This window comes from Typopeltis vanoorti, chromosome 26 (genome assembly GCF_054136105.1).
Source record: "Typopeltis vanoorti isolate ZY-2024b chromosome 26, IOZ_Tvanoo_1.0, whole genome shotgun sequence".
Taxonomy (NCBI): domain Eukaryota; kingdom Metazoa; phylum Arthropoda; class Arachnida; order Uropygi; family Thelyphonidae; genus Typopeltis; species Typopeltis vanoorti.
Window position 1 is genome coordinate 6,705,768 of NC_143574.1, and position 13,867 is coordinate 6,719,634.

The 13,867-nt window shown below is 38.1% G+C and overlaps 1 protein-coding gene across 1 annotated transcript in view; it reads left to right on the forward strand.

The window, feature by feature from the left end:
• Positions 1 to 13,867, forward strand: part of LOC150092290 (glycogen debranching enzyme) — a 461,626-nt gene that overhangs the window by 321,189 nt on the left and 126,570 nt on the right. Inside the window, exon 19 of the mRNA XM_090414998.1 lies at positions 842 to 1,023. Within this exon, the coding sequence (XP_090271124.1) occupies positions 842 to 1,023 (182 nt within the window). The remainder of the gene's footprint in view (positions 1 to 841; positions 1,024 to 13,867) is intronic.

Genomic DNA, 13,867 nt, shown 5'->3' on the forward strand with positions numbered 1-13,867 from the left:
ACCTTAACAAGCAGGATTCATTAATCTGCCTAGAATTTGGGGGACAGTCATCTTAAGACCAACTTCAATGCACTAACTGTAATAACTTCATGCAACATTAGCAGGCACAACATTAGGACTTTAGATCTTTTGTCTGTTACAATTTGCACTATTTCACTTACTATTTCATTTGTAGACTCTAACAAGTAGCTGTGCTCTTAAGATGCTGGTTTGAAATTCATTGAAATATAAGCTAATTAATAAAATCTTTCTATAATTCAGTGCTTTTTGTATTGTAATATTATGAGTAAGAAAGATATCAAGACTTGATTATTTGCTTGGGTAGTAGTAAATAAGTGAAATAAGATGTCAGAGCCCAGCCATGAGCTTATCATCCATGAATGACTTTAAGACGCAATATGAGAGGCATTGTGTCTTTAATGGTTAGTGTGGACTTCCCATAATGAGGCTTTGACTCTATGAAGATGCATCAATAATAATAATATATCAACTTTTCTCTCTCTCTCTCTCTGTGTATGTGTGTGTTTTTTGATGCAAGATTTACTCAGCTATATGACATGATTAAATAAATTCAATTACTACACACACTCAAAAAATTCCTCTGCTTCATCACTACTGGAGTATCCTAGCACAAATAAATTTTGTTATCCAGATTCAGATTTTGATGCTGCTTGAAATTTATTCCAATAAGTGTGTTTCCATTTAGTGCTGAATAAGGTAAGACCTGGATGACAAGGGTCCAGTTGCTATTTAAATTAGTGTAATTCTGATGTAGTTAGTTATTCTCAAACTGTCTGTAAATTTAAAGTTTAATTCTATGTTTTTGCTATTTTCTCTTCAGCTTTGTAAATGATGGATCTGCCTTCATAAAGTCCCTTGCATTGGGTGCTATTGCACTGGGAGGTGTGGTTTTCAGTTCTCCTCTTCCAGGACTATCTCCAAACTTAGCTAAACCTCAACCTCCACGGGAAATTAATCCACAAACACAAACGATGGAGCAATCTTGCATCACTCTTGCAGCAGGTAAAATATTTTAAGCATTTGCTGTAATTTCCCTAGAATAACAGAGATATCAGACAAAATATAATCATTAGTGGCATGATTTTTTCCTGCCTGTTGTTTTTAATAGTTTATTCTTGGCTTTATTGTTTCTTATTTTACAATATCTGCAAAATTAGTGCTAATTTTCAACTACAAACTAATCCCATAATCAACCAGGCACAAAATGGAAAAAATTGACAATATCCATCTTCCACAATCACTAAATCTGGTAGTCACTCACCTCTTATTATTATTATACGGACACCTCCATGGAGTCCGAAGACTCATCATGGGAGATCCAATCTATCCACACAATCTGCCATACCTCTCCTTGAACTCATTAATAGAAAAAGCACTCACAACTGACTATGGCAACTCATTCACCACTCTCCAAGCAAAAAATCTAGTCCTCACACCCTTACTGACCACACCTTTAGTCAACTTCCAGGGATGACCTCTTGTTCTGGTCCCACTAGCCAAATGCTGAAACATTTCCCCTGCATCTATCCTATAAAAGCCTTTAAGCAACTTAAATGTTTCTATCATATCCCCTCTTTTTCTCCTATCAACCAACTTCTGCAATCCACACACTTTCAGTCTATCCTCATAGGGTACATTCCACAGGCCACTCACCATCTTGGTCACTCGCCTCTGAATCTTCTCCATTGCCTTCACATCCCCAGGGGACTGGACTTCAGCACAGTAATCCAGATGTGGGCATATCAAGGCCTTATATAGAGGAATTACAACTTCCTTACCTCTACTTGTTAAGGTGTTCTTCACTAGCCAAGTAATCTTATGTGCTACTTTAGCAACCTTAGCAATATGTCCTCTAACTCTCTGTCTACAACCACCCCTAAATCTCCAGCTTCATCTATTTACTGGAGTACAGTGCCATCAATGTGATACACAGCTTGTAACCTATTTATCCCAAAGTGCACAACTTTACATTTCATGACAACATTAAACTGACACCCATTAACTTTTGCCCATACTGACAGCCTATTTAAATCATCCTGCAAGCTCTCCACATCACCTTGATTAACTATTACTCTACTTAATTTCTCATTATCAACAAACAACTAAATATTTCCTTTCAGGTTATTTCCTATATCATTTATGTATAAATTAAACAGCAATGGTCCCAGCACACCTTGTGACACACTACGAGTCACCTGTTTCTCCTAGATTCTGCCCCTCCATATACCACTTTTTGATATCTGTCCAGCAGCCACCCTGTTATCCACTTAACCAGTGTCATATCCATCCCCAAATGCCTTTGCAAAATCATTGTGTAGACTTATTCAACTCAGCTGTTACTCCATTATAAAAATGAGTAAATTACTACGGCATGACCAACCCTTCACAAAGCCATGTTGGCCCTCATACATTATCATATTTTTATCTATCCATTCTTGAATTCTCTCTTTTACCAATTTTTCTAATACTTTTACCTCCATGCTTGAGATACTGATTAGTCTATAATTTGCTACTGTAATCTTAGAACCTCCCTTATGCAAAGGAATAATTTTGCCCTCTCCCCACTCCCTTGGAACTCTACCAGATCTGAGACCTAAATTAAACAGCCTAGTAAAAAGGCATTGCCAGTTCTCTTGTACATTCTCGCAAAACCCTAGCTGATATCCCATCTAATCCCACAGCTGTGTTTACATTGAGATTCTGCAATATTGTAAGAACCTCCAATCCATCCACCTCTGTTCCCACATTAATGTCTGTCATAGATTAAAGTAGTAACCTCACTAGGAAGATATATGCTTGCAAAGTGGTCACTCAGTAACCGAACTATTTTAACTGCTTCCGTCTCCTCCTGACCATCATAACTCATTAAGGTTATTCTTCCATAGTCATTCTTCCTCTTACTTGCCACATAACGAAAGAACTCTGGGATTTCATTTGCCCTGCTCGGCTAAATTCTTCTCATAATCTGATTTTGCTTTCCTTGCCATGCTGATCACCTTTCTTGCTTGAGCCTTATACTGTTCATGAGTTGGCTGATCACCTTTCTTTTTATATACCTTCCACAGCATTTTCTTCTGCAGCTCGTTCTTAATGATATTATTCATCCATATAACTCCTACCTGATTAACCCTCCTTACCCGAGGTATACAGTTTAATACTGCTTCCTCTCGATGACCCTTAACTATATCCCATGCACCTAACATCCTCATGCTTCAGTGTTTTATACCATGGTACAGATTTAAGCTTCTTCCTAAGCATGTCATAATCACCTGCATTATAGTTCCACAAGTATCCCTTCTTGATAGAATATTCCTTATGTTTTATAATTTCCCAAGTCAAGACTGCATAGTCACTTTCGCCAATTGAAGACAATGTTCTTCTGATCCTATGATCAGGTCCAATATTCTCCCATCCCTAGTCCCCTCCATTACATGTGACCTTAAGTAATTATCTCTCAGCAGGTGTATAAATATTCTATTTCCTTTCTCCCTTCCGGTCTATATCTCCATAGTTGAAGACCCCCCCCCCCATAATAATCACTCAACCTGTACTCATTGTACTAATTTGCCGATGCATGTCTTCCAGATCATCTGTGGAATTCCCTAGCCTATAGCAACAACCAGCTGTATATTTTGTCTTACCAGATTGCTTCAAATGAACAGCCACCGTCCCACCTGTCTCCTATTCTTTTTGGTTGCAATTCATCTGCTATCATCAACAGTACTTCTCCTCCCCCATCATATCTTCTCTATCTTCCCTGAAAATACTAAACCCTCCACATTCAATCCCTGTAACTACACCATCTGCTGTTAGCCAAGTCTCACTAATGCCTATAACTTTTGGCGAGGTTGCACTAATCAATGCCAAAAACTTGCCCCTCTTGTTCCTGATACTTTTAGCATTAGTATATAAAAATGTCAACATCCCTTTATTGCCCCCACCCCACCTTTACTTTCTGAATTGACTAACCTATTCAATATTTTTGCTTGAGAGACTAGATTCCTCACTTGGTCATTCTCACACTCACTCACTTCATGGTTGCCTTCACACAAACTCACTTGCTTCCACTCTAATTGCTTAAGTTTCCCTGAATTTACATATCAGGAAGCTCGGTGAACAGAGCTCTCTCCAGACACCAAAACCATTCAGATGCAGTCCATCCACATTGTACAAATCCGTCTTTCCATCAAACAGTGACTGCAGATCCACAAATTCTACATCATTTCTTTTGCACAGTCTACATATAAGCTCATTTGCTATCAATGCCCTCCTCCTCAGTTCACCTCTATAGTAAGTCTTCTACCATAGCGTGGTAGGAGACTTACAATCTTCACCTTCTCACCCTTCAGTTTTCTAACAACTCCTTTACATCCTCTCTCATAGAATATTTCTCACCTCTCAAATCATTGGTACCAACAAAGACAATCATTTCTTTCGACTTACCTTTTTTGCACCTGGATGTCATAATCACCTGTCATGAATTTTTGCTTCCAAGAAACATGATTTTGTCATACTAAGTCCTGTCATACTAAGTTTGTTAAGTACTTCCCTGATTATTGAGTCTCCATACATAATTTTCTCCTTTACATGTTTTTCTTGTTTGTTTGGTTGGTCTTTATTATTCTTTTGGCTCATCTGCTTCTTTCTTTTTTCAGCCCTGCTTAACTCTTGCCACTTCTGCAGTTTTTCAATTTCATACTTTGTCCTATGAAAGATAACATTTAAGTGCGCTATTTCTGTATTCGTTATCATTTATTTCCACGGCAGCACATTCGATATTATTAACATCATTTTCCATCTTATCGGCGGTATTTGTTGCATTCTCATTACCTAACAGACACTCACTTTTAAAACACTTAATACATATTCTCGCTCCAGTTTCTCTTTTAGTTCAGGTGGTATCAAAAATTCTCTTTAGATTAAACTTGCCAAAAAATTGTATTCTTATTTTATCCTTTATCCAAGTGTCAGCAAACAATGTTTGTGAGTGGATTACATTCACAACTAAGCTACTTATATATAGGAATTTGATGATGATGATATATATATATATAGAAGCTAATGACTTCACATTAATTACCTTTGCATTCTATACTGCAAAGTACACACACACACACACACACACACACACACACACACACACACACCCCCTTTGGGACATGTATAATACTGTGCATTATGGGAAGGACCCCTACCCAGACTGTGTGTGTGTGTGTGTGTGTGTGTGTGTGTGTGTGTGTGTGCATTCATCAGAACTGGCATGTTATGCCAGAGATTACAAAACTTCGAATCCACACCCCATTTAATCTGCTTTCGCTGAAGATTTCCTTACTAAACCAATCTCTCTTCAAACTCTGTTAAAAACTCTGACCTCTTCATCTCTCTCTCTCTCTCTCTCTCTCTCAAGCTCGACTTTCTACAGTTGAAATACTCTAATAGTGAATCCATCCTTCTTGGAGACTTCAACATCCACAACTCTTATTGGCTTCCTTTTTCCAGTTTAACCAAATAAGCAGGCAAGGATGCTGAAGTGTTTACCATTAGCAATGACCTATCATAAATCATCAATCTCCCTACCAGAATACATCCCCTTCCAATGTACAAATACTCTTGACCTCTTCCTAACAAACTTCCCCTTACAAGTATAATGTGAAGGTCAGTTCTCTTGATAACTCGGATCACAACCCTATACAAATATATATATATTTTTTTTTACCACAAAACACCTTCACCCATTGGTTCTCACTTTTGTGTCCTTTGATGCTACTAGGGTGCCAAGTAGAACAACTTCCATGACTTCTATTCCTCCTTTCCATGGTCTGAGTACTACTTCATTTCTTCTGATCCAAACACCTGCTCAGACCAAATAACAGAAATCATTCCCACAGGAATGAAGGTGTTGAAAGTTTATTTTTCACTTGGTTAGAATATAATAAATTTAGTTTAATCCTTTATCCAAGTGTGAGCAAACAAAGTTTGCACCTGAAAGTATCTTCAGGACTGGGGTAAGGTGGTGCAACATCAGGACGACTCCTTGCAAAGGTGGGGAAAGCTACTAACACTCCTATCTCAGTATCTCCCATAATGCAAAACACAAGCAAAACACATCTGCAAGGAGATGTGTTTTGCATTATGGGAGATACTGAGATAGGAGTGTTAGTAGCTTGCTCCACCTTTGCAAGGAGTCGTCCTGGTGTTACACCACCTTACCCCAGTCCTGAAGATACTTTCAGACGCAAACTTTGTTTGCTCACACTTGGATAAAGAACTAAATTTATTATAGGAATGAAGGTGTTCATCCCTTATTTCACTCCAAATTCATGGCCACCATCTAAGCTTTGGTTCTTAAAAAAACTTGCCAATGCAGTAAAAGAAAAAAAACTCTTCATACCACAAATGGCTCAAGACCAAAACTCCAGCTGCTCGCTCTGCCTATACTGGTGATGATGTAAAAGAATCATCACCAAATCCAAATCAGACTTTGAAAGGGCCAAATGCTGCAAGCCTGAATCCTGCTCAAGTAGCAGTTGCTCCTTCTGGTCTCTTGCCAAAGCTATTGGGTACAACTTTTGTCCATCCAGGTTTCCACCACTCTCACATCTAGATAGTACTGTAATTACCTCACCTAAAGACAAGGCTGACTTACTGGCATCACTCTTCTTTTCCAATTCCTGCATTAATGACCTGGGTAAAATTCTCTCCATTCCACCAGGAACTGCTCTCTATGTCCACCAATAAGAAAGATTTCTTTCTAGTGGAAGATTAAACTAACAAACTACCGACTTGCTCTCAATTCTGTTTTCTCTAAAATTATGGAAAAAGTCATTAACAACCAACTTTTCAAGCACTTAGAGACTTACCAACTAATCAGTTACCAGCAGTATAGATTATGCCACTCATGATCTACAGTGATTTTCTAGCTTTCTGGACTCAAGTCATGGAATAATTTGAAGAAACTCATGCAGTTACCCTCAACATATCAAATGCATTTGATCAGGTTTGGCACATGGGTCTACTTAGTAAACTGCTATCCTTCTTCCACACTCTGCAACTGGATCGCCAGCTAGTGACTAGTGAGTGTCTCACTAGTCACTCCCTATATGTCATGATAGATGGTTTCTCTCCTCATATTTCCCCACCAATGTATGATTACCCCCAGGGCCCCATTATTTTGTCCACTCTCTTTTTGTATATAAATGACCTGCTTTCACAGACTTCCAATCCTATCCATACTTTTGATGATAACAATACTCCATTCCTCTTTTCATTTGACAGCTCTCCAGATCCAGTTACAGAACTCTTGTAGTGCTCAAATATTAGAATCATCAAGATCCACCACAACCATTGGCCTGAAATCCAGTCTCCTAGCTATATCCCAATGGAAATGGACAACCTTGTAGACTTCAATTCCACCAAAACTCAGTCATGTCAGATCTGTTGCAAGAAAGAATTCACATTCCTTCCCTCCCCTCTTACCTTCAACAATACCCATAGACCTACACATCTTATCTTTCTTGACACAAACACATGCTGACTATACAAATCCTAAATCTGCCCAACCTTGGAATATTGCTCTCATATTTGGGGTGGTGCACCAAAATCCTCTCTAAGATTGCTGGATTCTATCTAGAAGAGAGAAGTCAGGCTAATTAATGATCCTTCTCTCACATAGCCACTTCAATCCCTCTCTCACAGATCTTCAGTTTCAATCTTGTACCTCCTCTACAGATACCTTAATGGAGAGTACTCTGCTGAATTGGCCAATATTATTCTTCCACTTTCCTCCAAAAAATCATTAGAGCCACTCTAACCAATGCCCTTTTACAGACCATCTTGAAACTCACTGAACCAACTTCTCCTCCTCCTCATCTTTCATTCCATCTGCTTCTCTTCTTTGGAACAGCTGAAGGGTCATAAATAATATGACCCTTCAACTGTTCGAAAAAAAATGTGAACAGATTTCTCCTTTATTCTTATCCTCTTGCATAATCTGCTTTATAGGTCTTGTGACCTTTCATATGTGGATCTTCTTCTGCAGCTTTTCCCACTTAAGTAGAGTCGCTATTTGTAGTAAGTCTCCTCCACAACCTCCTGTCTTGGGCTGTAGCCACATCCAAGTTCTTCATCCTCAAGTCCTCCTTCACCATCTCTTCTTTGGCTGCCTGCACTTCCTCCTCCCCTGCACATCCATCTTCATGACCTTTCTTCCCACATACTTATCCTCCCTCCTCATCACATGACCAAACCATCTCAACCTTACCTCCTGTATCTTTGCTCCTAAGTTCGTAACTTTCACCATTCCCCTTACATTGTCATTTCTCAGCCGATCCTTTCTGATCACACTGCACATCCATCTAAGCATTCTCATCTCCGCTACCTCCATCCTGCTGATGTTATTTTTCCTCAGGGCCACAATTTCCATAGCATATGTCATAGATGGTCTCACTACTGTCCTGTAGATTTTGAATTTTAGATTGGTCGGCACCCTCTTATAGCATATCCAGTTCCTCCATCCTGCTTGTATCCTGAATTCACTTCCTTCTCAGCCTCACCATCCTCTTTGATTGTTAACCCTAAGTATCTAAAGTCTCTGACCTTCCTGATGACATTTCCTTCCAGCTCCAGATCTGTCTCCTGGCTGCCATCCACTTTGCAACACATATACTCTGTCTTACTTCTGCTCAGTCTCATATCTCTCTCTTCCAGTACTTTCCTTCAACTTTCCAGTTTAGCTGCCACTTCTTCTCTTGGTTCTGCACACAGCATGATGTCATCTGCATTCAACATAGTCCAAGGCTCATCTTCTCTCACCTCCACCATCACAATATTAAACAGGAACGGACTTAATGCTGACCCTTGATGCAAGCCAACTGTCACTGGAAAACTTTCTGTCTCTCCTTGGCAGATCCGAACTCTTGTCTTCACATTGCTGTACATCTCCTGCACCAGCCTGACATATTTCTCCGTTACCTTCTTTTCCCTCAGACACTTTCAGACCTTACCTTGTCACTCTATCATAAGCTTTCTCCAGATCAATAAATACCAAATGTAGCTCCCGTTGCTTCTCTCAAAACTTGATTTTTTAACGATACTAGTGACATAATGTTTAATTTGCCAAATATTTCAGTCTGAATATTACAGACCATCTTCAGTGGCTACATAGGAATAGTTTTTAAAAAAAAAAACAAAGTGGAATACGAACAATTGATCATTCATACATAGAACGAGCCGCGTGATGTCATATCGCTAAATATTAGAAGAGTAAACATTTTTAAAACATAATTAAAGATATTAATTCAGAAATTCATATAATGATCTTAAATAACATTAGACTGATAATAAAAATAAAATTTAATGTGTTATCCTGATTAAACTTTCCCAAATTTTTGATGTAGATATACAGTCATTACGATTCAAGTTAGGACGTTGAAGTAAGGCCTCTACGCTTTCTTTAAATAAACATTCAAATTTGTAGTGACATCTGTGTAGGAGGAGAGTCTTGGACCAAAGAATGTTGTGGTTTGTTTCTAAACCATGCTGAGCTAATCCAGATTTCTCAGGTTTGTTGTGTTGAATTGATGCTCTTGAATTCTTTTATCTATGAAACGTCCAGTTTGTCCAAAGTAAGAAAGATTACAATTACAAGGAACTTGATACACACCAGGTAGAAACAAGGTTGAGCGTTTATCTTTAGATGAAGGAAAATGGTTGGATAATTTGTTAATAGGTGTATAAGTGGCTGTTAGATCATATTTCTTTAGAATTCTTGAAATTGGTTCTGAAATCCCGGAAATGTAAGGAATTGGAACTCGACGTATTGAATCTTGGTTGTTCTGTGTTGGTTTGTAAGAATCGAAAAGATGTTATGTACTCTTTTCGGAGAAGCCATTTAGTTTCATGTGATGTTTGATAGTCGAAAGTTCCTTCTGTAATAAATGAGAAGTTGAACAGTTAGTTTGGCTCATCGGATTAAACATTTAGTAACTCCTGTTTTTTGACAAGGGTGATGAGCAGATTCTTTGAGAATATAACGATCTTCTCTTTACACCTACAGATCTTGTGGTTGCCTTTGATATAGAATCTTTATATACGAATGTACCTCTCAAAGAGACTTTGGAATTACTAGCTGACATCTTCCCACAAAATATTATAAAACTATTTGATTTCGTAATGCACTCTGGATATTTCTTATGTCAAAATAAATTTTACAACCAAGTGGAAGGAACATCTATGGGAAGTCCACTCTCTTCTGCTCTTGCAAACTTTTATTTAGAACATCTAGAAGAAGTCCTGTTCTCATCTATATTCCCTCAACCATCCTTTTGGGTTAGATATATAGACGACATGTTTGCTGTATGGCCTCACGACAGAGACTCCTTACCTTCCTTTTTAAGCAGTATCAATTCCTTACATCCTCATATAAAGTTTATCATGGAAATTGAAAAAGATGACAAGTTATCCTTTTTAGACGTCCTTCTCATCCATTCACCTTCTGGTATTCTTACAACAACAGTTTACAGAAAACCAACTTTCACAGGTTGTTATATTCTCAAAGAATCTGCTCATCACCCTTGTCAAAAAACAAGAGTCACAAAATGTTTAATCTGACAAGCCAAAACTAACTGTTCAACTTCTCATTTATTACAGAAGGAACTTTTGACTATCAAACATCACATGAAACTAAATGGCTTCTCCGAAAAGAGTACACAACATCTTTTCGATTATTACAAACCAACACAGAACAACCAAGATTTAAATACGTTGAGTTCCAATTCCTTACATTTCTGGGATTTCAGAACCAATTTCGAGAATTCTAAAGAAATATGATCTAACAGCCACTTATACACCTATTAACAAATTATCCAACCATTTTCCTTCATCTAAAGATAAACGCTCAACCTTGTCTCTACCTGATGTGTATCAAGTTCCTTGTAATTGTAATCTTTCTTACTTTGGACAAACTGGACGTTCCATAGATAAAAGAATTCAAGAGCATCAGTCATCAATTCAACACAACAAACCTGAGAAATCTGGATTAGCTCAGCATGGTTTAGAAACAAACCACAACATTCTTTGGTCCAAGACTCTCCTCCTACACAGATGTCACTACAAATTTGAATGTTTATTTAAAGAACGTGTAGAGGCCTTACCTCAACGTCCTAACTTGAATCGTAATGACTGTATATCTATATCAAAAATTTGGGAAAGTTTAATCAGGATAACACATTATTTTATTTTATTTTTTTTTCAGTCTAATGTTATTTAAGATCATTATATGAATTTCTGAAATAATATCTTTAATTATGTTTTAAAAATGTTTACTCTTCTAATACTTAGCGATATGACATCACGCGGCTCGTTCTATGTATGAATGATCAATTGTTCGTATTCCACTTAGTTTTTTTTTTTTTAAAACTATTTCTATGTAGCCACTGAAGATGGTCTGTAATATTCAGACCGAAATATTTGGCAAATTAAACATTATTCTTGTGCTAACGTGTATATATTTCTAATCTCTCAAAACTTTTTCACCATCTGTCGTAACCCAAAGATAGCATCTGTCATCGATCGACCAGCCACGAAGCCAAATTGCTCCTTTGCAATCTCCACATCCTTCCTCAATCTTCCATCAAGAACTCTCTCTAGGATTTTCATTGTGTGGGACATTAACTTTATTCCTCTGTAATTCTTATAGTCTTGTGCATCCCCTTTACTCTTGTAGATGGGGACAAAAGTACTTTTCCTCCATTCCTCGGGTATATTTTCTTGTTGACAAACTTTTATTAAGACCCCACAGCAGGTCAATTCCCTCTTCCCCCAGTTCCTTCCATGCCTCCATTGGGATCCTGTCAGGGCCCACCGATTTTCCATTCTTCATCCTCTTTATGGCCTCATTCACTTCCACTCTACTAATGTTCTGCACCATCCCCTCATAATGCTCCCCATCTTCTCTGTGAGTCCTTGCATTTTCTTCATTCAAAAGCCCTTCAAAGTATATTCTCCATCTGTTTCTTATATCCACATCCCTCCTTAATAACCTGCCTCCAGAGTCTTTGATCTGTCTCATGTGTATGATGTCCTTTGATGCCTTATTTTTACATTTTGCCAATCAAATCAAACCATCAAAAACTCTCTCTAGGATTTTCATTATGTGGGACATCAACTTTATTCCTCTGTAATTCTTACAGTCTTGTGCATCCCCTTTACTCTTGCAGATGGGTACAAGAGTACTTTCCCTCCATTCCTCGGGTATATTTTCCTGTTGACAAACTTTTATTAGGCCCCACAGCAGGTCAATTCCCTCTTTCCCCAGTGCCTTCCATGCAGTGGCAGCCCATGAAGCTTTAAGTGGGGGTGCTGCCTATACAAAATAATTTTTAAAAAATTCTTTTTTTTCCTAATCAGTAACCAATTTATTAATAAATAAATCTACAGATTTATTCATAGAAAGCCAAAGAATGGGAATAAATATAAACATCAACAAGACAAAATACATGATCATCAGCAAACATCCAGCCTCATCAATGAAACTGACACTCAATGGGAAAAATATTGATCAAGTGTCAATATATAAATATCTTGGTTGTTGGCTTAATGAACAGTGGGATCCAGAAATAGATATAAAGACAAGGATTGAAGTTGCACGGCAGTCCTTCATGAAAATGAGAACACTATTCTGCAATAAAGACCTAGACATGGAAGTCAGATGCCGAATGCTGAAATGTTATGTGTGGTCTATTCTGCTCTATGGAGTTGAAACATGGACATTGAAGGCGACAACCATCAAGAAAATCGAATCCTTTGAGATGTGGCTATACAGAAGAATGCTAAAGATATCATGGACAGAAAAAATTACCAATGAAGAGGTCTTAAAATCCATTGGCAAAGCTAAACATCTTGTACAAATAATCAAGAAACGAAAAACATCATATCTTGGCCACATCATGAGAAACAGCAAATACCAACTTCTACAAACTATTTTGGTAGGAAGAATTAATGGCAAAGGAACTAGAGGAAGAAAAAGAATATCATGGTTTGACAACATCAAGACGTGGACAGGAAAGAGCAGTGCACAACTGCTCAGATTAGCACAAGACCGCAGTTTGTTCGCCAAGATGGTCGCTGACCTTCGATAGAAGATAGCACAATAAGAAGAAGAAGATTAGGAAAAAAAGAATTTTTTAAAAATTATTTTGTATAGGCAGCACCTCCACTTAAAACTTCATGGGCCGCCACTGCTTCCATGCCTCCACTGGGATCCTATCAGGGCCCACCGATTTTCCATTCTTCATCCTCTTTATGGCTTCCTTCACTTCCGCTCTACTAATGTTCTGCACCATCCCCTCATAAGGCTCCCCATCTTCTCTGTGAGTTCCTTGCATTTTCTTCATTCAAAAGCCCTTCAAAGTATATTCTCCATCTGTTTCTTATATCCACATACCTCCTTAATACCCTTCCTCCAGAGTCTTTGATCTGTGTCTCACATGTATAATGTCCTTTAATACCTTATTTCTACATTTTGCCAATCGATAAATCTTTCTCTGTCCTTCCTTTGTTTCTAATTAATCATAAAGGTGTTGATATGCCATGGCCTTCGCCTGTGCAACAACTCTCTTGCCTTCTCGCTTTTTCTCTCTGTACTCCTCTCTGTCCTCTTCCACTCTTGACTTGTCCCGCTTCTGCTTTGTCTTCCTCTTAGCCGTCACTGCTTCTTGTACATTATTATTCCACCACCATCCCTCCTTCTGCTCTCGAATCTTTCTGAATGTTTCACCAAGCACCTCAATTGCACAGCTTAGAATTGCTTTTCGATTATGTCTCCACCAATCTTGTACACTTTCTAGTC